This window comes from Solenopsis invicta, chromosome 1 (assembly GCF_016802725.1).
Source record: "Solenopsis invicta isolate M01_SB chromosome 1, UNIL_Sinv_3.0, whole genome shotgun sequence".
In the NCBI taxonomy this organism is placed as follows: Eukaryota; Metazoa; Arthropoda; class Insecta; order Hymenoptera; family Formicidae; genus Solenopsis; species Solenopsis invicta.
This window is the reverse complement of record NC_052664.1, coordinates 2171654-2196591: the sequence shown is the minus strand read 5'-3', so window position 1 is coordinate 2196591 and position 24938 is coordinate 2171654. Positions and strand designations below refer to the sequence as shown.

At 30.6% G+C, this 24938-nt stretch overlaps 1 protein-coding gene across 3 annotated transcripts in view; it reads left to right on the top strand.

The window, feature by feature from the left end:
• Positions 1-2: 2 nt before the first annotated feature.
• The window catches only part of LOC105200007 (microtubule-associated serine/threonine-protein kinase 3), a 62991-nt gene continuing 38055 nt past the window's right edge, over positions 3-24938 (top strand). Inside the window, exons 1-2 of one of the 3 annotated variants that reach the window (XM_039447357.1) lie at positions 3-412; positions 23346-23565. In XM_039447357.1, the coding sequence (XP_039303291.1) occupies positions 23388-23565 (178 nt within the window). In that variant the 5' untranslated portion in view covers positions 3-412; positions 23346-23387. The remainder of the gene's footprint in view (positions 413-23345; positions 23566-24938) is intronic. The other 2 variants (XM_039447352.1, XM_039447354.1) reach the window with 2 other exon arrangements.

The following is a 24938-nucleotide window of genomic DNA, read 5'->3' as shown; positions in this document are numbered from 1 at the left end:
CGCTGTTGCTGCCGCTAAAGAAGATGGCTCTGGCGGCTGGTAATCGCGTCCCTTCGATCGCCGTCGCGTACACTTAGTATCGTGTGCGCGTTTCTTTCCTTTCACACTCTTGTCGTTACCCCTTTATACATCTCCACGCAGCGGGCCTCTCCTTAAATATCCGGACGATCCGCTCGTGTGCTGTTGCTTGTTTTCGTGATCTGCTTCATCATAATTCATTCGCAATGCGTCTTCGCGAAGCTCTCAGGAGAACAACGACCCTAGGACGGGGCTCTACAGCGATCATAGCTCGCAACGACTCCGGACAGTGTTAAGGATATAGGAAGGAGAGAGAGACAGGATCGAAAATTGTGTGAAAATATTGTAAATGGATGTTTTGTATCCTTCATTTTTTCACGCTAAGCGTCAAAAGGTGAGTTATACAAATGCAATTGTCTAATTACGTTTATGTTTTTTATACATATAACGTTTTCTTTTTTCGAAAGATTGTTGTAGATGATATAAATATTTATTATTCAAATTCTTTTTTCATTAGTTGTCGGTCTTGTATTTTCTGCATCTGCATTTTGAGGTAAATGTCACTCATTTGCTATAACAACGTAACTAAAAAATTGTCATTTTTTAATTGTCTAACCAAAAAGAGGATTCTGATGAGAATTTTATATGCTGAGTAAAGAACTAATAATATTACTTTTATTTCTTAGAATCAATCAAATTATTACATTAGAATCACTTAAAAATTATACATATAAATATACATACAAATTATACATATTTATACATACATACATACATACATATATATATATATATATATATATATATATATATATACATACACTTTGCCTGCACCATATACATACATACACTTTGCCTGCACCAAACAAAATAATTTAGGCATGTCACTGTGATCTGCTATCTCATTATATATTATGTGGCAATGACATCTCAACTAGTGTTCGAAACTTGATTGACATTGTTATCGTATAATTAACATCTAAATTTTAGATGACAGTGACATTGCAATGACGTGTATTTGTGAACTTATGTAACGAGTTGAGCACCAATTATAACTTGAAAATAATTTACCAATTTTGAAAAGTCAAGATTAGTTTCTGTGTATTATGTACTTAAAATACTTGTTAGACAAAATGAATAGTTATATATAGTTATTTCAAATTGAAACTAACATATTATTTTATTTTATACATGTAAAATAAGAATTTTATTTTATACATGTAAAATAAGAAATATACAATATACATTTTTTATTTTAATTATCTAACTTGAGATAAAAAATGTATGTTGTATATGGGATATCCTACAGGATTGGCAAAATTCCACATTTTTTTGATAAAGTCTTTGCCAGTGGCAAAAACCTGGTATTTTCCAGAAAAAAACGGTATTTTCCAGGAAAAACTGGCAAAAATAATAATAAATATAATTTAATATAATTAAATGTAATTAAAATATAATTTAATATAATTTAATATAATTTTTTTTATTTTAAATATAATTTTCCCGAAGATTTCGTTAATTTTGTCATGCATTTACATAATTGTCCAGCGAGTTCAGTGTCAATAGAGAGAGAGTATTCTCCAATCTAAGTTTCATCCAAAACAAAATTCATAATAGATTAGGAATTGACGTAACAAATAAATTAGTTTTTTGTTATAAAATGTTAAATGGCGAACGCAAAGACGTTAATGATTGATAAACATTGGTAAACATAAAATTTTACTATTTAATTATTTTTACTATTACTATTATTACTATTAATTACTACTATTGTTCACTATTATATATAATACTATTTTGCATTTAATTACATATATTAATTTAAAAAGATTTTATTGGTTTATTTTATTGGTTTATATAAAATTCGTTAATATACATGTATATAAGATTATATATATATAAGATTTATTATAAGATTACAGCAAAAATATTTCTTTTGCATATAAATATATTTTATTTAATAGTCTTTTTTAGTTCTTGCCAGTTTATTCCAATTTGCCAGTTTATGGGATAAAGTTTGGGACGGTAAAATCTGGAATTTGCCATGGTTTTTTTCACTTACATGGATTTTTCCTGCCAACCTTGGTATCCTATGCTAAATAAACCACCCATTTTTTGAAGTGTTATTTTGTTCATATTGCGTGGGTTTAAATAGTTCAATAGCCAAACACTATGCCAAATATTAAGTCCATAGAATAACTGCAGGTTGCCGAACTATAGGACTATAGATTTTTGAACTTTACCGTCAGAGCGCTGCTTTACAGGGCGTGAAAGCAAGTTAAAAAATGAAATGTTGACTATAGAAAATTGAACTTTCGTAAAAATACTCGTTTTTTGGTCAAAACACGACTGTTTCCAACAATTTTTGCCATTTTTAAGTTTTTAAAATAGCGACGCGATTAAACCGCCTCGATTTTCTTTGGAAGTATCAAAATGTTAACCCTAGGCCTCTACTTTGTTACCCTAAAAAGGATATAATGGAATACGCATTTGTTTGGGAGTAAGAGCTCGGGAAGTAAGGCGATGTTGCTTCGAAAGTAAACAGAGGTAATTGTATGATACAATAGTTTGAAAATCTTGCGTTAGATGACACTGGAATCAAAGAACAAGGATAGATAATGGTATTCATGAGTATGCTTGGTGAAGAATGCTATATGATTAGCTTAACACGATGCTTTCGTTACGAGACCTGCTACATTGTCTGCTATGCGCAAACATGCGCAGAGATGGACCAGTCTTTCATTAGATAGTATAACAGCCTGCTCGCTTGGCCTTGAGGCGATATTGAAGTAATGGACTCACTTGACGTCGGTATTGCAGATTTTTCTTCGACAGAGAGTCGAGTGGCACACAGTCATGGGCGGCGCAAAGGGAAATGGCGCTAAAGTCAGGCGAAAAACGGATAGCGCTCTTTGTCAAGTGCACTCGTAAATCTTGTCTTTGTCTTTGATTTCAGCGCCATCTAATGCAAGGTGTCTCAACTACTATGAACATAATTACTGCTCTTTGCACCAATTCCGCGTTTAAATAAACATAAATAATTTTCAGACACTTATTTCTCTTATACTAAAGCTTTTAGGATCAGACTGCAAGCCCGTATTGTTTTTTTTTGTTTAATTTATACGCTGGAAATTACTTATTTTAAACGTACAAAGTCTAAAACTTTTTTATATGGCATGTTGTCACGAGTCGGTTGCAGAAGCCGATAGTTAAATTATAATTTTTCAATCTACTTTTATTTTTTGTATTAAATTATAGTTTTTGATGTATGTTTTTGTCACTATTTTAATTGTGGAAAAGGATTTTGTAATCAGTAAAGCCAATTAAAAGATTTTCTAGTGTCCAAAAATAATTGCGTATAGAGACCGGTCCAGCATTGCCTTACCGCTATTCTTGCTATCTTTACATCTCACACGCGACTACATGCTGATCGACACCCCGTCGAAAAAAAAATTCCCTAAATTTAATCACAATCTTGTTAAACAGGGTTAGCAAGGGTCTTATCTCCATAAATATATATAATTTAAAAATCATAAATTTTAAAAAATATATTAAATTAAAAAACTTACTTAAATTTTTTCCAACCACCCTAACTATATACCTCAAAAAAATTCTTATTGTACAAACAACTAAAGTAATAATCTTAATCCTTAAATCTAAATTAATAACATATAAATTATAAAAAAAATATTTAATTTAATAAAGACTCAATTAAAATTCTTATTATTACTAACCTAATTATAGATAAATTTATTATTTTTTTCTCTTTAAAATTATAAAAACTATAAAATTTAAAATGATTAAAAAATAAATAATAAAATAACCGAAAAGAATATGAAACTGTAAATATTAGAGAAATTACAATTAAAATAAGTATAAATACATTTACTTTAAAGTTATAAATTAATTCCATAATTAAATCTTTTGAATAAAACCTTGAAATAAAAGGCATACCACATAAAGCCAAATTAGAAATGTAAAATCTTGTTACAGTAAAAGGAATAATCTCATTCAAATTTCCCAACAAACGAATATCTTGATTATTTATTATTGAATGAATTATAATCCCCGCACATATAAATAATAAAGATTTATAAATAGTATGTGTTAATAAATGATAAAATGCATTTATACTAAATCCTAAACTTAAAATTATCATTATTAATCTTAATTGCCTCAAAGTTGATAGTGCAATAATTTTTTTTAAGTTATTCTTTACATTAGCCATAATTCTTGCCATTAATATTGTTAATACTGATAAGAAAAAATAAATCTCAACCCCCCTACCTAATCAAAATTTATTAAAACGAATTATTAAATAAACTCCCGCAGTAACATTGGGTGTACAACTTAATTCAATCCATTTTTTTGCTTGAAAAATTTATTTATTTGAACGATAAAATGAATTAAGACCTTATTCAAAGTATTGTCCATCGTTAACTTTTTCCCATCTTTCTGGCAATTTATGGATTCTGTCACGGAAGAAGCGTTTATCTTTTGAAGCCAAGAATGAATTGAGCCAATTTTTGATATCCTGTTCTGAAGTGAAGCGCATTCCAGTCAAAGCGTTTTGCATCGATTGAGACAAATGGTAGTCGGAAGGAGCAAGGTCTGGGCTATAATGCGGGTGAACAAGAACTTTCAATTCGCTATTTTCTAAATAGTTTTTAACCGGAACAGCAACATGAGGCCGAGCATTGTCATGGTGAAAGATTATGGACTTGTGTCTGGTCGCATATCTGGACGTTTTTCGGCTATAGCTCGCTTTAAATGGATCAATTGTTGTCTGTAGAAGTCTCCCGTGATGGTTTGACCAGGTTTTAGCAGTTTATAATGAATCACACCTTTCTGATCCCACCAAATACAGAGCATTTCCTTGGCCCCATGGATATTCGACTTCGGCGTTGATGTTTCTAGTTGGCCGGGCTTTACATAGGATTTTTTGCGTTTTGGGTTGTCGTAGTGAATCCATTTTTTGTTTCCGGTAATGATTTGATGCAGAAAAGATTTCTTTTTGTACTGTTTAAGCAACATTTTGGACATGCAAAATCGTTGTCCGGTATCTCTCGATTTCAATTTGGGACCCAATTTCCTTGCTTTTGGATGTATCCCGCCGTTTTGAGTTGTTTCGAAATAACTTGTCGAGTAACTTCCAATGTTTTTGCAAGCTCTTCTTGCGTTTGACTTGAATCTTGATCGAGTAATGTTTCTAATTCTTCATCTTTAAATTTTTTCGGTTGACCCGAATGCTCTTTGTCTTCAACACTAAAATCACCCCTTTTAAATCGTTGAAACCATTCTCTGCAAGGTTTATCCGATGGTGCAGATTCACTATACACTTCCACAAGCATTTGATGCGCTTCAGCACTTTTCTTCTAATTGAAACAGAAAATCAAAACTTTCTGCAAATGGTGCTTATTTGGAACGAAACTCGACATTTTCAACGCAGTAAAGATTAAACTTGTTGTGCAAAACTCAAAGGCTTGCAAACAATATTTGGTTGATAGATGTTGACACTTCACGACACAGCAAAAATTAGCTGTTGTCGTCAACCATTTATAGCACCTAAAGCCATCTTTTGAAAACGGACCGAACTAAGTTGTACACCCAATAAAAATGGCAAAAATTATTGAAAACGGGTCTTGACCGAAAAACGAGTATTTTTACTAGAAAAAGCGTTCAATTTTTTACAGTAAATGTCAACATTTCATTTTCAAACTTGTATTTCACGTCTTGTAGAACAGCGAAAAGAGCGCCGTGACGATAGTGTCCAAAAATCTATGGTTCTACAGTTCGGCAACCAATTATTTTACAGGCTTAATATTTAGCATAGATTGTTTGACCATCAAACTGTTCAAGCTTACGTAATATGAACAAAATCTGTGACATTTCGAAAAATGGGTGGTTTATTTGGCGTGAAATGCTCCATATACATGTATAATATACAGGGTGTCCCAAAATTCGCGCATTCGGAGTACAAGATGTGATACTTTATGATAAAAGAAACAACTTTTTCCTTTAGCAAAATTGCGTGCGACAAGTAGTTTTTGCAAGGGAGCACGTTAAAGTTAACGAATAAGCGTTTTTTGCTCTGCGGCGCTCAGGGCCGGCGCGCGCGTTCCTCACTCACTTGTACCTAGTCATTGGCTAGTAGTTGTAAGTAATGTCTTAAGATGCTGATACAATTCTGTTATAATTAGTTACGACATTTTAAGACTATAGAATCAATGAATATCGGCCGTTAACCTCTTCTGTATTGCTTAAAATATGAAAAGTTAATAAATTAAATATTGATTTCATTCCTTACGTAAGAAATGAATAAAAAGTTATCTGATTCCGTAGGTTTATTTGAAAATAAAGATTAAAAAAAAACAAAGAATTTGTTTAAAATTATTAATTTTTTAATTTTATAATTATTACATAATTATGTAAAATTAGTAATAGTAATAGAATCGTATCAGCATGTTAAGACATTACTTACAATCATTAGCTAACGACTAGGTACAAGTGAATAAGAAGCGCGCGTGCCGGCCCTGAGCGTCGCAGAGCCAAGAACGCTTATTCGTTAACTTTAACGTGCTTTCCTGCAAAAACTACTTGTCGCACGCAATTTTGCTAAAGGAAAAAGTTGCTTCTTTTATCGTAAAGTATCACGTCTTCTACTTCGATTGCGCGAATTTTGGGACACCCTATATACATATATATATATACAGGGTGATTCAGAACGACCCATGTGTCCCTGTAAAGACGTATTCTTGAATAAATTCTGAGACGATTTGTCCTGTACGAAAATTTTGTCCGACGCTTAATTTTTAAATAATAAGGGGATAAAGTTAGCGAATCACGGGCCGTGTACACATGGTAGACAAAGGCGCCGCAACTCACCGTCCGACGCGGGCGCTTACTCGTGTCGGACGGTGAGTTGCGGCGCCTTTGTCTACCATGTGTACACGGCCCGTGATTCGCTAATTTTATCCCCTTATTATTTAAAAATTAAGCGTCGGACAAAATTTTCGTACAGGACAAATCGTCTCAGAATTTATTCAAGAATACGTCTTTACAGGGACACATGGGTCGTTCTGAATCACCCTGTATATATATATATATATACATAAAATTATTTTACATGTATATATAAAATAAAATTATATGTTTATTTTTTTTGTTTCTTATAACTGAATACAATTATACATTTTATCATATATTTTATGTACATACAGTAAAAATATTAATTTTTATATTCTTATCGGTTGTATATAGGAGTGTAATGCTATTGATCTTTAGAGGGTCGAGAAGTCCATTTTGAAATTTTATTGGTTTTTTGTTTCGTAATATTTGTTATAATTTAATATATTTCAAAATATATTTTTTATTTTTTAAATACATTCTTTTAGTAATTAACCATCTGTTACACTTTTTTTTATGAATATAATTTTGTGAGTTTTGTTAGCCGGAAGTCTTTGAGATCGCTGAATACGAATTTGGTGTAAAAAATACAAAATTTAAAATAACGAATATGGCGATTTTCAAACAAATTTGGGCAATTTTGAAAATTATGTGTGCCACATTAGTCCACTTATTATATCTGGCGTTTTAGATTTTGGGTAATTATTTAGAATAACTACCTCACCTCAAATTTTGATAAATATTTGTATTTTATAATTTAATTTTGTATTTTTGACATCAGATTTCATAATCAACCCTCGAAAACACTTAAATAACAAGTTTCAAGAGAATTCGGTCAATTTTGATAATTCTGTCCACTATATTATATCTTCTATTGTAAATTTTGAATTTTTAACTTTGGATTCATAATTAGCGGTCTCGAGACTTACAGGTAATTTTTAAGTATAGGTTATTAACCAAAAATTATATGAATTTAATTATTAAAAATGACAATTTTTCTGTATACATTTATTAATATCAAATTTTTTATTTAAAATATGGTTCTGAAAGTTGATTTATCAGTTAGAAAAAACTTTTGACCATTTAGCAATATCAAACATGCTAAAAGAAATACGTAAAACAATTTATTTAATAATAAAACGAATTTGGATGATAGGTATTGCTCTCAAAGCCATCTTGTGCACTAGAGGGTTAATAATTAATCTACAAGAATTTTATTGTGAGTTAGTACAAGTAATAACATTTGTTATACATATATAAGTGTAATGTATTAATAAACTTTTATCTTCTAAAATATATAAATTGGTAGATACTAAACAAGTAAAGATATTTTTTTGTCAAAAAATAAACTATTCTTGTGCACATGTAGTAACATACAATGTTATATTTGTATTTAAATACAAGTAACACATAAATGGTGTGTGTGAAGCTGGCACATCATTTGGTGGAAAATCACTAAACATTGACAGTTCTGAGTTTATTTTCAATAGTTCTACAGTTCCTAGATAAAACAAATAGTTCTGGCCTTTAAAGCGAAAAAAACGCATAGGACAAAGTGAGGTGCCAGGTTCACGCAGCACCTCAGTTTGTCCTACGACATTTTCCAGACCGAATTCTTGTAGGATTTTAAAAGATCTATAGTTCTAGATGAGTTCTAGAAAGAGTTCCAGCGTTTAACATAGTTTTTTTATTTTTTTTCATTTTTTTTTTATAAAACATTTATGTTATAATATTATATAATAGAGTTCCGTGTACAAAAAAATATTTTTCCTACAGTTCTCAACATATTAAAGCGCGTGCCGAAGAGTTCCGGGCGATTCCGATATTAGTTAATTAACAAAAAATTAATAACTCCCGAAAAAGCCGATTTTCCGCACATATAGGTGAGGTGCTGGACTTTTTCGAAGAGTTCTGTGTACGAAAAAATATTTTTTCTACAGTTCTCAACATATTGAAGCGCGTGCCGAAGAGTTCCGGGCGATTCCGATATTAGTTAATTAACAAAAAATTAATAACTCCCGAAAAAGCCGATTTTCCGCACATATAGGTGAGGTGCTGGACTTTTTCGAAGAGTTCTGTGTACGAAAAAATATTTTTCCTACAGTTCTCAACATATTAAAGCGTGTGCCGAAGAGTTCCGGGCGATTCCGATATTAGTTAATTAACAAAAAATTAATAACTCCCGAAAAAGCCGATTTTCCGCACATATAGGTGAGGTGCTGGACTTTTTCGAAGAGTTCTGTGTACGAAAAAATATTTTTTCTACAGTTCTCAACATATTGAAGCGCGTGCCGAAGAGTTCTGACTGCTAACATTATTAATTGTTTATAAATAGTAAATCCTTCGATAAAGAGATGTACACGAAATATAAGTAAGTTGCTTGTCGAAAGTCGACAGTTCTATGCTCCAAAAAATATTTTCCTTGTAGTTCTCAACGTATTGAAATCTCTTCCGAATATTTCTGTGCGCTAATATTATTAATCGTTTATAAAAAAATTTCTATCCAACAAATATACGTAATTATGAGTGAGACGATGGTTGACTTTTAGGATTTTTGTTGAATAAAATATATATTTTGTGTTTTTCTGTGTACAATCAATTTTTGTGGAGTTTTTTCGATTAGTGTCATTTTTTATATTTTTGACTGGTATTTAATTTTGGTTATTGTCGTAATTTCGGATATATCACACGCTGCCCTTTTCTCGTTCTTAGCGTATTCCCAGAACCAACGACGTGGACGTGACGAGATTATGGTTCCTTTTTGTTTTGTCTTTGGATTTTATTTTTTTTTAATACTTTTTTTTTGATCTGATTTATATTTTTAATGATTTGGTTTTTTATTTAGATTTTTTTGTTACGATTGGGATGTGCTTATTACGTTTTTTTTTAACGTATCATTTTATTACGTTACGTTTTTCATGTGTACGTACGATCCAGTTTTTGTATTTGTTTATAATTGGGCGTACAATAGTACGTGTGGCGTGATTGTGTCGTGAGGTGAGACTTGTTGTCTTTTTGACTTTAAATCATCATATTCGTACCACGATGTAGTCGTGTATATAATGGCAGTATAGTGGGCTGCATTATTGATATAATTGACAATTCCGCGTAGAATGTATTTTCTATTTCCCACTGTTACGTTTTTGGTAATGCCTTCTAAATTGTACAGTTTCGTTTCTAATCCAATACTTTTTATATAGTTTGGATCACTTAAAACGCTTGTATCTATTATTACATGCGGCCCGTACTCTTCACTTATTTTACATTGATTTTGGCATTTTGGGCATGTTTGTTTGGTATCATACGTGTCGTTGATTGCATCTTGAATATACCCCAATCCTTTTGTTAAAAGTATGTTTACATTAATGCTTATAGCTGTAAACTTTCTTTCATTCGTATAGTGGCATGAAAGACATATTTTTTGTCTTTTTAGACTAGGCAGTAATGCGTATGTATACTCGGCTAGATGAGCAGCATTGCACATTGCATCTAAGGATTGGAATCGTCTAGTATAATTTTCTTGTTGGAACAGTGACAAGCTAGCGAGGAAAGAAGCTCTTTCGACATACTCATTCTTTGTGATTTTTCCTCTGCTTATAATTTTTATTGCCAATTGCAAGAAATTGCAATCTTTTATGTTTTGCACAATTTGTTTATATTCTGAATTCATTTCTATCATGTGCAGCGTGCAATGGAGGAGAGCGTCAAAAGCGCACGTATTGCGCACCATTATAGTTTCTTTTTTTAATTTGACGGGTTGACATATACTTCCATTTTTTATTATGGGAATACACACTGTGTTATGCGACTCTATGCTGTCCCATTCAGGACATTTGTCTAAATAAGTTTCCTTTTTAACGTGGCCAGATTTTTTGGAATGTTCCGCCAATCCCATCCAATTTTCTTTCAAATTTAGTGAACATGTCTCATTTGAGGTTGCTGAATCTGATATTGAAATTGATTTTGAATGAACTTTAACACTGTAGTTGTATGATTCGTCGGTAGAATTTGCTTTACTTGTAGCAGAATTATCTGTTACTTCAGTATTAGAAATTGATGTTATGATATCACTTTCACAAGTATTGAGTCATAATGAACATACCTGTGATTCTGATATTCTTTGTGCTTAACTGTGAGATTTTTGCAGATTGTTGAGCTTCTAGTCATACAATATTGAATTGGGCACCTTCAATTTATTGCTAAAACTATTAATTAAAATTTTGACTCATATATGTCAAGTGCGAAAAGCGATGTGAAATGTTAAGTATAAATGATATTGAAAACTCTTTGAAATGTATTGTTCAATAAATCAACATAATTTTAGCATACATAATGGTTTGTTTAAACATTACATTTTACAGTTTTTACTATCATTTATACTTCACATTTCACAACACTTTGTACTCTTGACATCTATGAGTGATAATTCTAATTAAGAGCTTTAGCAATAAAAGGAAGGTAATCTATTCAACATTTTATGATTAGAAACATAGTAATATACAAAAATTTCCATATAGGTAAATACAAAGAATATAATAACCACAACAAGATTCATAATAACTGATATCTATGAAAGTAATAAGAGTTTTCACTTCAAAAGTGAGAATTTAAACCAAGAAGGTCAGGAAAGGAAAAACAGATTTATTAAAAAGAACACTAGAAATAAACTTTGAGACATCTATTCGCATATGGAGAATTGTATTATGTATTATGACTCACCAGGTATAAAATCTATTACGATAAGTTCCGTAGGAAGTGAAAACTCATTAAATGTAAAAACATGTATAAACATATCCAGAAGAAATTAATTACAGCATGAATATCAAAAAACTTACTCATTGGATACTATAATAATTTAACTCCTTTATTCAATTAATTCTTATAAAACAATATGTCAAATACACAGAGGACAGACGTGCAATTAGGTTATAAATAATTACTAACTAATAAATTATAGAATCGCCCGGAACTCTTCGGCACACGCTTTAATATGTTGAGAACTGTAGGAAAAATATTTTTTCTTACACAGAACTCTTCGAAAAAGTCCAGCACCTCACCTATATGTGCGGAAAATCGGCTTTTTCGGGAGTTCTTAATTTTTTGTTAATTAACTAATATCGGAATCGCCCGGAACTCTTCGGCACGCGCTTCAATATGTTGAGAACTGTAGAAAAAATATTTTTTCGTACACAGAACTCTTCGAAAAAGTCCAGCACCTCACCTATATGTGCGGAAAATCGGCTTTTTCGGGAGTTATTAATTTTTTGTTAATTAACTAATATCGGAATCGCCCGGAACTCTTCGGCACGCGCTTCAATATGTTGAGAACTGTAGAAAAAATATTTTTTCGTACACAGAACTCTTCGAAAAAGTCCAGCACCTCACCTATATGTGCGGAAAATCGGCTTTTTCGGGAGTTATTAATTTTTTGTTAATTAACTAATATCGGAATCGCCCGGAACTCTTCGGCACACGCTTTAATATGTTGAGAACTGTAGGAAAAGTATTTTTTCGTACACAGAACTCTTCGAAAAAGTCCAGCACCTCACCTATATGTGCGGAAAATCGACTTTTTCGAGAGTTATTAATTTTTTGTTAATTAACTAATATCGGAATCGCCCGGAACTCTTCGGCACGCGCTTCAATATGTTGAGAACTGTAGAAAAAATATTTTTTCGTACACAGAACTCTTCGAAAAAGTCCAGCACCTCACCTATATGTGCGGAAAATCGGCTTTTTCGGGAGTTATTAATTTTTTGTTAATTAACTAATATCGGAATCGCCCGGAACTCTTCGGCACGCGCTTCAATATGTTGAGAACTGTAGAAAAAATATTTTTTCGTACACAGAACTCTTCGAAAAAGTCCAGCACCTCACCTATATGTGCGGAAAATCGGCTTTTTCGGGAGTTATTAATTTTTTGTTAATTAACTAATATCGGAATCGCCCGGAACTCTTCGGCACGCGCTTTAATATGTTGAGAACTGTAGGAAAAATATTTTTTCGTACACAGAACTCTTCGAAAAAGTCCAGCACCTCACCTATATGTGCGGAAAATCAGCTTTTTCGAGAGTTATTAATTTTTTGTTAATTAACTAATATCGGAATCGCCCGGAACTCTTCGGCACGCGCTTTAATATGTTGAGAACTGTAGGAAAAATATTTTTTTGTACACGGAACTCTATTATATAATATTATAATATAAATGTTTTATAAAAAAAAATGAAAAAAAATAAAAAAACTATGTTAAACGCTGGAACTCTTTCTAGAACTCATCTAGAACTATAGATCTTTTAAAATCCTACAAGAATTCGATCTGGAAAATGTCGTAGGACAAACTGAGGTGCTGCGTGAACCTGGCACCTCACTTTGTCCTATGCGTTTTTTTCGCTTTAAAGGCCAGAACTATTTGTTTTATCTATCAGGAACTGTAGAACTATTGAAAATAAACTCAGAACTGTCAATGTTTAGTGATTTTCCACCAAATGATGTGCCAGCTTCACACACACTGTCTCTGTGAAGTTAGCACTTCATTTTTCTGCACCGCAAGTTTTTATGCAAGTTCTATTTGCACCCTCAATAGTTCTAGAGTTTCTGATAGTTTATAATAATAGTTCCGTCGAAATAACATTAAAAATGATAATTTGAAAATATGAGGTGCCAATTTTGCGTGGCACCTCAAGAATCGAAAAAATTGATTTTGACAATGGAATTCTATATTTCTCGAAGAGTTCTAAAATTCCCAATAAGTTTAAACTATAGTTCTGGTCATTAAATATTAAAAAAAAATTTTTTAATTTTTTTGTTTGCACCTCAAATTAAAAAAAAAAAATGTTTTTGACTGTGGAATTCTATAGTTTTCGAAGTTTCTAAAGTTCTCAATAGGTTATATTAACAGTTCCGATCTATATATATATATTTAAACAATTTTTAAATCCGCGACGAGTTCTTGCCATTTTTCGTTAGTTCCGCAATAGTTCTAAGTCCAGAACTTACAATAAAATGGTACTTTATTTTTGCAGTGCGGTGCCAGCTTGCGGTTTAAAAATTAGTAATTAAATGATTAGAGGCGAGAACTCTTGACGAAACTATAGAAAGCTTTAGAACTATGGCGGAACTATCGAAAAATGCCAAGAACTCGTCCAGAACTCTCAACAAGATGGTACTTTACTTTTGTAGTGCGGTACTAGCGCGCGGGTTTAAAAATTGTTTATATATATATATATATATATATATACATATATATATATTTAAACAATTTTTAAACTGTTTATATTAACAGTTCCGACCTATATATATATAGGTCGGAACTGTTAATATAACCTATTGAGAACTTTAGAACTCTTCGAGAACTATAGAATTCTATAGTCCAAAACAATTTTTTTTTAAATTTGTGGTGCGAACAAAAAAATTAAAAAATTTTTTAAAAATATTTAATGACCAGAACTGTAGTTTAAACTTATTGGGAACTCTAGAACTCTTCGAGAACTACAGAATTTTATTGTCAAAATTAATTTTTTTGAAACTTGAGGTGCCATGCGAAGTTGGCACCTCATATTTTCAAATTATCATTTTTAATGTTATTTTGGCGAAACTATTATTATAAACTATCAGGAACTCTAAAACTATTGAGGGTGCAAATAGAACTTGCATAAAAACTTGTGGTGCAGAAAAATGAGGTGCTAACTTCACAGAGACAATATATTATTAGTATGTAATATAGTAAACTTTTGAGCATTATTAGTCAGAGAAATCACAATGATATTAAATAATATAATGTCTGAAATTACATATTTATTATTAAATAATTAAAAAAGGACAAAGATTCTTTACATTTAATGCTTTTGAAAACATACAAAAGCATTCTTATGTTTAATATGCTTATGAAGCCATAAAACATAAGAATGCGACTTTCAATAAAAAGAAATAAGATGTATATATTTCATTGTTCTGAAAACAAGTTTAATTAACCGATAGGCATTGTAAGAAGTAAATATATACATATAATGTTTATAAAAATTTTTAAGATAGATTACTTTTTATTGAGTCAAATTTTTTAAATAGACTTATCTTTACCGGCTTGTGGAGATTTATTAAGTACAAGCAAATTATTGTAAAGGCACAATTTTGGAACAAAATCGGACATGAAATTTTTCTTTATTCCCTTTTTAACATAATTACGAATGCCGATAGATTTTAGAGGACTAAACTAAGTCTAGTTATATCAGTCTAGTTATATCAACTATAAGAATAGTTATAGCATAGAATTTGGAATTTTTTCCAAGAACTACGTTTTAAAACTTAAACTCCAAATTTAAATCGGCTTTTCACAAGAAAAGAGCAGACCCTGGCATTTATAGTTTTATTTTTATTTTAAGACCATTTTAAGTAATGCCTTGAGATGTTAGTACGGCTTTTTGATTGGTTGATGACATCTTAAGATGGTACTTAAAATGATCTTAAATATAAGAATTGATTATGAAGGCCAATCCTAATGTCAGAAAGGTTTACATGATATGATGGTTAGAGACGCATATACTTTTATTTTGTATTATCCGTCATTTTTGCCACAATTTTTTTGGAGAGTAACTTGTGCTAACTGCGTAAACATAATCGCAATATCAGTATTACGAATTGCAATATATTATTATTTTACGTAATGTCTTTGCGACGTCATAATTACGTATTAAATTTTATTTTATTAAATAAAAATTATTTATTAAATGTAAAATGTCATTTATCTCCAAAATATAAATTATAATACAACAGAAAATCCAATAAACAGCTCATTAATTGTAACATTTACTTTATTTGGTTACGAGCAAAAGACGTACTATCAGTGACGTAACTACGGAGGGAGTAGAGGGGGCAACGGTTCCGGCACAAGAGTTTTTGGGAGACCCTTGAAACTTAATTTTATTTTTAATTACATTTTTTAATACTAATTTGCCTTGAACATATTCTATAAATCGTTTCCAGTAGACTTCTATATCATTGAAAGATATAACGCAGAAGTAAAAACGCCTATTTTAGACAACTTTGTGAGGTTTTTTCAAAAATTTAACATAATATGACATTTTTGTAGTAAGATTTGACATTTGGATGTTCGTGATAGAAAGTGTTACTTTTCTTCCTTATGATATTACATGTTTTTTTTTTTTTTTAATTTATAGCTCTTTCGAGTGCAATGGGCCCCCATTTAAGCCTAACCTAGACACTTTGAATTAATCAAAAATACCTCATATTTATCTTGTTACATAAATATATTTTTTAATAGGAATAATAATGGCAATTGTTTTGAAAGTACGACTCTTTATCTTTAAAATGCCGTATCGTAAAGTCCTTGCAAGTTTTTTGTTGCAAAGATATGATTTAAAAAAAGAAGTGGATTTTTAGACACCCAAAAATACCTTAAATTCTTGTTACATAATTATACTTTTTAAAAAGAATGCCATAATTTTTTTTTAAAGTTTGACTCTAACTTTAAAACGTCTTATTTTAAAATTTTTAAAAGTTTTTTGTTGTGAAGATATAATTTTTTAAAGAAAAAGTGGATTTTTGAACAATTTTTTATTTTTACTTAATGATTTATCTTTTATAACATTATAACAAATCATTTTTTGGCAATGCTGATTGTGCAATCACATTTTTGAGATTCTAAACTTTTATTTAAAACACAAATTGTTGAAAAATATTGATTGGAACCAAAGTAATAGTTTCTCAAAGTTAAAAAGGTCTTCCAGAACCGAAACTGTGTTTACGTATCTTACAGGATCGGTGTGTTTAAGGATTAAATTCTGATTGGATAATTCCAGCATATGGCGTAATTAACCCAACTGGGGTCGGGCTAAAACCCACTGTATTTGAAAGTCCTAATATTTTCTGTATTGTTTCTTATTTAAAAGAAATGTAGAGGCTCATAATTTTTATTTTATGATATTTAAAGCGCTTAAAATTAATTTAACTACTAAGGAAAATTTATTATAATTATTCTTTTTAATGAAAGGGTCTTCACAAGGTCAAGCTTCCAGGTCCAAATTTTGAAGTTACGCCACTGTGTACTATCTATATTTTCTGTGACTTTGCAAATAAAACAATACGTCTCTGTTTCGTCCAATGTAGGCAGGTTACATACACGCACATTTGCACATATGTATGCACACATACATACACATAGAGAGAACATATAAGTATTTTATTTTGTTAGTCGTAAGGCTTAAAATTTCTGAACTAGGTTTACAAAGAAATTATTTTATATAGAGTTTTTATATTTTATATGTATTTCGAAGAAGTGTGCAAATCAAGTACTTGTGAAATCAAATTGAATCGAATTTTTTATTGGAAAATGATCAAAATTGAATTAAATCGAATTTGAAATTCTTACATCGAATTAAATCGAATTTCTTTGATTTGAATATGAATTGAATTTGAATCAAATTTTCCTGGACTTACACTACATATTAATTTAAACGGAATAAAATATTTTTACGTTAGTGATTCTTTTTAATAGATGAGAAAAGTAATTTCAAGAATTTTAGAAAATCACAAAAAACGATGTGCTAATTAGTAAAAATTTATAATAGGTACTATGTAAATTATAGATGCAACGTAAATAATAAGTATTCCATATAAAAAATTCCATGAAGGTATTCCATATAAATCTTTTAAAGATATTAGAAATATTTCTGAAAAAATGAAACATTTTTGAAATATCTCTGCAACGTTTCAGAGATGTTTCTGGGATAGTAAAATGTCCGCAATTTTTGCACTTGAAATCTTACAGAAATATTTCTGAAAGATTACTGAAAATATTTAATGACTTTTTGAAATATTATTATGCCAAAAAGTTATTGAAAATTTTTTGAAATATTGTGTAATTCTTTGAATATAATAGATTTAAATATTATTTTTGAAGTACTCTTTTTCTTTAAATCTAAAGTACATTTAATTTTAAAGTATACTTTAAATTCAAAGTACTTAAAAAATAATATTTAAAAAGCATTAGTAAATTTGGTCCATTTCTTGAACTTCGAATTTCAAACTTTTCTTTATGCCAAATAGTACTAGATAATGGAACATTAATCTAAGAGAAATTTTAAGATAAGCATAAGCGCGGTTCCGGAGATATAAAGGGTTGAAAATCATGGTTTTTCATAACACAGGGCGCCATTTTTAAACTTTTTTTTGTTGTTTGAATAAAAGTTAGCATTTCTTATTGTATTTTTGCGCGCTGAACACGAATCTGATGAGCAAATTGCTCTGTTACGTCAGATTTCTTAGAAAAGTGTCAAAAATGATCATTTTTATCTCACCATGGTATTAAAAAAAATCTATTTTTATCTCTAAAAATCTATCTAAAATATATATATATATATATATATATATCGAAATGAAACATTGTTTTTTATGGATTTTTATCCCGGATTGAAATATGACCTTGGTTTTCGTTTAGTATGAAAATTCCCCGAGATAGATGGAGTTGAAGTGACACGTGACACCGTTTTTCACGGATCGAGATGCTTTTCTGTTGAGAGTTTTCTTGCCTCTCACAGGTTGGGTTGTTTTTTTAAATGTGAGTGATAGATTTTTAGATAGAAATAGATTTTTTTAACACCATAGTGAGGTAAAGATGATCATTTTGGACACTTTTCTAACAAATCTAATGTGATAGAGCAATTTGCTTATCAGATTCGTGTTCAGTGCGCAAAAATACATAGGAAATAGTATCTTTTATTCAAACAACAGAAAAGAAGTCTAAAAACGGCGTCCTGTGTTATAAGAAACCATCACTTTCAACCCTTTATATCTCTGGAACCGCGTTTATGCTTATCTTATAATTTCTCTGGGATTAATGTTCCATTATATAGTACTATTTGGTATAAAGAAAAGTTTGAAATTTGAAGTCCAAGAAATGGGCCAAAAAACAGGTCTTTTTACTGATGCTCTTTATTATATTAAGAGGTATAAAAAAATTACAATAAAGAGTATATATAAAATATAATTAATTTTTATTTATTATTTACAATTTGATTAATATAACAAATGATGATTTCTGAAATATTAAATAAAAAGAATACATTTGTATATGTATATATAAGTAAATAATATTTTATTTGTATAATATTCTTGTACTCTTACTACTTATCGCAACAAGCGAGAAAAAATTTTTGCCGTGCTTACTCAGCGAAAACAACAAAGTAAATTTGTTTTAACATATTTAAACAGAAAATTTACTCAATTTTAAAAAGTCTAATTTGAAAATTTACTAATACTGCATATGATAGATTTCAAAAACATTTCTATTACAACTTTTTATATAAGATTTTAGAACATTTGTAACATTTTATATAACATTTTGCAAAATTCTTTCAGAAGTATTGCATATAAAATGTGAAAGATTGAAATCTTTTGTAACAATTGGTACTATGTAGGTTACTGATAAATATGAATATTAAATATATATTAAACTACACTGTTATTATCGAAGTGAAACTTTAATGCACTCCGTTATAAAAATATAATGGACTAATTTTTTCAAATTTCAAAATTCTATAATATTATCATATAGACCCATAATGTTGAAACAAATTTACAAAGACGGTTGCCGATTTTGTACACAAATTTTTGAATAGTTTATAAGAAAGATTTAGAAATGGTAGAAATGTTTTGAAAACCGATGGACAATTAGACACAGAAATTGATAGACGCTGATATAACGTTAGTCGCTTGAAAGAATAAAACAATCGAAATAGGCGTTCAATTTGAAATAATTGAAATTGAGGGTGCGTTCCAAGTTGCGCATGAAACGCATGGAACGCATTAGTGCTGCGTAGCGTTTTGAAACTGAAAATATTATGTCTATTAAACTGACACAGCCACTTCAGCACAATTCAATAAAACATACACAGAAATTTAGTGCTCTTTTATTGCTAATTTGTTGCTTAATTCCGGATTTTGTTGCTCCAGCCAATTCGGAGAAAATAGTGGCTGTGCTGACTTAAGATTAAAGCTAGCACAGCCATTTAAAAAAATAAAAAAATAATAAAAAACAATACAGATTCTTTTTCTACTAATTTGTTGCTAATTTGTTGCTTAATTCCCAAATTTGTTGCTCCACCTCCAACCCCTGAAAAACCGCCCCAACCAGTTGTACATTAGCATAATAGAATAAAATTTATATTTAATAAGGTATTTTGAGTGATTTCGTTTCTACGAATTTGTTGCTCGCAATTTTTAATAAATCCAATTTTGTTGCTCTACCCCCGACCCTCAAAAAGCCACTCCGAACAGTCTTATGTGACATTTCTAAAAAATTAATACATAATAAGATATTTTGACTGATTTTGACTCTCCGATTTTGTTGCTCGCTATTTTCGACAAATCCAATTTTTTGCTCCATCCTCGACCCTCGAAAAGCCACCCCAAACAGTCTTACGTGAGCACAATTCTCCAAAATTAATATTTAATGAGATATTTTGACTGATTTAGTGTGTGTGATTTTGTTGCTTGCTATTTTCGACAAATTCGATTTTATTGCTTCACACTCGACCCTCGAAAAACCACCACAAACAGTCTTACGTGAGCATAATTCTACAAAATTAATATATAACAAGATATTTTGACTAATTTTAACTCTCCGATTTTGTTGCTTGCTATTTTTGACAAATCCGATTATATTGCTCTATTTTGGACCCCCTAAAAGCCACCCCTAACAGTTCTACGCAAGCATAATTCTTCAAAATTAATATTTAATGAGATATTTTGACTGATTTTGGGGTGGCTTTTGAAGGGTCAGGGATGAAGCAACAAAATCGGATTTGTCGAAAATTGCGAGCAACAAAATCACACACACCAAATCAGTCAAAATATCTCATTATATATTAATTTTGGAGAATTGTGCTTACGTAAGACTGTTTGAGATGGCTTTTCGGGAGTCGAGAGTAAAGCAATAAAATTGGATTTGTCAAAAATAACGAGCAACAAAATCGGAGAGTCAAGATTAGTCAAAATATCTTATTATATATTAATTTTTTAGAATTATGCTCACGTAAGACTGTTTGGGGTGGCTTTTCGAGGGTCGAGGGTGGAGCAATAAAATTGGATTTGTTAAAAATAGCAAGCAACAAAATTGGAGAGTTGAAATCAATCAAAATATCTCATTAAATATTAATTTTAAAGAATTATGCTTGTGTAGAACTGTTAGGGGTGGCTTTTCGGGGGTCGAAAGTGGAGCAATAAAATTGGATTTGTCAAAAATAGCAAGCAACAAAATCGGAGAGTCAAAATCAGTCAAAATATCTTATTACATATTAATTTTGGAGAATTGTGCTTACATAAGATTGTTTGGGATGGCTTTTCGGGAGTCGAAGGTAAAGCAATAAAATCGGATTTGTCGAAAATAGCGAGCAACAAAATCACACACATTAAATCAGTCAAAACATCTCATTAAATATTAATTTTTGAGAATTGTGCTCACGTAAGACTGTTCAAGGTGGCTTTTTGAAAGTCAGGGGTAGAGCAACAAAATCGGATTTATTAAAAATTGCAAGCAACAAATTCGTAGAAACAAAATCACTCGAAATACCTTATTAAATATAAATTTTATTCTATTATGCTAATGTACGACTGGTTGGGTCGGTTTTCGGGTTGGGGGTGGAGCAACAAATTTGGGAATTGAGTAACAAATTAGCAACAAATTAGTAGAAAAAGATCTGTATTGTTTTTTATTATTTTTTTATTTTTTTAAATGGCTGTGCTAGTTTTAATCTTAAGTCAGCACAGCTACTATTTTCTCCGAATCGGCTGGAGCTACAAAATCCGGGATTGAGCAACAAATTAGCAACAAAAGAGCACTAAATTTCTGTGTATGTTTTATTGAATTGTGCTGAAGTGGCTGTGTCAGCTTAATAGACGTGAAAATATTACGGATAGGTAGGCCGATTGCATTAATTATTCATGTAATAATTGCTCTTCCATCGTAAAAATACAAATACAAAAACGCAATATATAAATATTTCGTTAGCTATCATGAAAAAATAACGTCGTCAATTGTCATGACGCATCAACTGCTTTAAGTCGAAATTGATGCAGTCAATGCGCTAAGAGGGGTGTTATAAATTCAGGACAGTTAGTACAATCTAGGGAATCTCTAGCGCTTTCAATGCGCGCATTGGTTAACAATCTATGCGCTTCATGCATAACTTGGAACGCAACCTGAATCGTCGATGATTCGATATTCTTGAATTATTCGATTTTGAATTTGAACCATTTGCACACCTTTAATATGTAGAATGTAATATATTTATATATAAGGGAAAAAAAACGTCGGAATATTGTATTATTTCAGAAAGATAACGATTTTGAAAATGTCTCAGACAAAAGTTGCAGGATTTAAAAAGTTCTATTTATTGATTACATCAGTTTGACTTGGGATGTCGGCGCCTAAATTAGATCAAAGTCACATTTTTTTAGATTTTAAAATTATGTTACGTGATAATCAATGTTAAATGTAATAAATATTGAAACTTGAAACTTTCTAGAAGCTTCTGTATATAAGATCAAGTTTTTTTATATATTAGCCTTATTTAATAATTTTTCTAATTTTGTATTTTTTTTAATTATATTCATTTATACAAGAATTTAAATTAAACACTTTTTAAACATTAATGTTATTGTTAATCCTTAACTACATTGGTCAAATGTGGCCTACACAACTGCATCCTTGGAGTAATTTTGTATCTTAAATTTGTAAGTTTAATTGGAAAAAAATTTTAAGTTTTTTTTGTCTACTGTAATAATTAAACATTTGAAGCTAAAAGATAATCGTTAATTACAAATAACAAGAAATAGAAAATATAACAAGAAATAGAAATTAAAGTTTGTAGAACTCTAAGTTCTAATAAAAATATTTTTCTATTTTTTAACATTAACTTTAGTATATTTTGTTTCTAAATGACAGTAATCTTGTGTCATGTGAGAAATATTTACGTAATTGTGTGCGATATTTTTGTACCCAATGTAATTAAAGAATGCATTTCAATAATCATTATATGTATTGAAGATTTGTACTATATATGTAATGTAAATTTTTTAGTACCGATAGTGGCTATCGAAATGTAGTCTAAAATATAAAAGTACTGTATCGGAATATTTTCATCTAATTACGTGATTAGTGCGCGATCTATTGAAAAGGTATAAGAATAATAAATGAAAGTAAAACGACTAATTTGTTACTGTTATAAAAAACTGTAACAATGTTATCATTACCCGACAGAAAAATTAACGATTGTTATCGAAAAAGAAAAGAAAAACGAAAATGGTAACGATACAAGTAACGTGTTACTTGTCAATTCTACATTATAGATGTATAATTAAAGTATTCATTAAAGTATGCTATAATTAAAGTATTCATTTATTTTCAGTTATCTCGCTGTTACTAAATAGAAGCCCAGTGAACAAAAATCATGGATCAAGCCAGAAATAGACCGAGTAGACCACGACTGCGTTCTCACGGTAACTCCGCTAGGGTGCTTGTGTTCGATCAAAATGAAGTTGAAGAAACTGTCAGTAACATGGAAACGGATTTGCACAAACATTCAGTACCACCAAAATTGGAGAGCAAGGAAGCGCCAGTTCGGCCTGGTTAATAAGTTTTTTTTTATATTACTTTGTATTAAATCTTTGTATTGTACAGATGAACGCAAATTTAAATATCAAAATTTTTGGAGCGTGTGAAGGATAGATATACTAATAAAAAGATTTTTAGGGTTACCACATACACTTGCTGTAACAGTAAAACGTACGAATTAGACAATTGTAATTGAGAATTTAAAAATAACGTTACGTTTTTCACAATTATTTATTGTGATTTGCGAATTGCTATGGTATGTTTTACGATTATAGTTATGATTACGGAAAATGTGCGCGGCAGTTATTAGTAATTTGTTCGTTTTTGTTTTGTATTTAACAAAATAACTAAAAGTTTTTATTATTTATTTATTTATTATAAGATTGCTATATCCTATTCAATGGGAGAAAATCTTCAAACGAAAACTCCGTTTCTTGAAGGCTTTACTAACAAAACTGTTGGAAAACCCCCTTTTCTACTGCTCGTTCAGGCTCGTACAGACTCGTAACGTGGGTTCATGCGGACATCAGAACATATCGTTGTGATTATTAATTCATAAAATATCATTGAATGGTTTGGCTTAATATTTTTGAGGAAAGTGTGTAATTTACGTTAAATACATTACGATTTTAATATTACATTGAAATGTAGAGATTATTTTATTTGCTTAATTTTCTAAGCCCAGGTCTGAACGTGCCATATTTACGTATACAATACTACGGGTAGCACTACGCTCTTCTTACGCTGCTCACACGGTCAAGGATTTTCACTGTAAGCATATAAGATAGACTTAGCATTCATTTGCCTAAAACTTGAAGTTGGCAGGGCAGTTACACAGGATGTGCTGAGTTGTTTCAGTCGTCTCTAAACAAAGTCGATAAATGTCAGTCTCAGTTTTGTCAATTTTTTGAAGATGATACTTTAATGGCCTGAATACAGGCTAATTAATATGACAAGATCCTCTTTATCAAGAGATAGAGCCTTTTTTGCACTTTGTGACGAATTAGTAATGAATTTTTCCGTTTGAAGTCATCTAAATATACTGTTCCAGAATGAGGCTTTGTCTTCTCAGTTTTGGATGAATTTTTTAGTATGTGGCTGTATTTGTTAGCCCGCATCACACATGGCTCTGGCTCGATCGGGAACAGACCAGCATCACTCTTGACGAGCTTGTCAGGCAATTTATATCTCTTAATACTCTAGAATTCACCAAATAATAGTAGTTGTCCTTGGCCTGCTGCTCGAGGTTAGATATGCATTCTTAGACCAGCTCAGATTTACACGTGTAGGCTGTTAGAATTCTTAACGCTGACCAACTTTTTATAAAAATGTCTATAGTGGCGTCTTTTAAGTCCTGTCGATTTAAATAAGCAGAGAGGTTGATGGC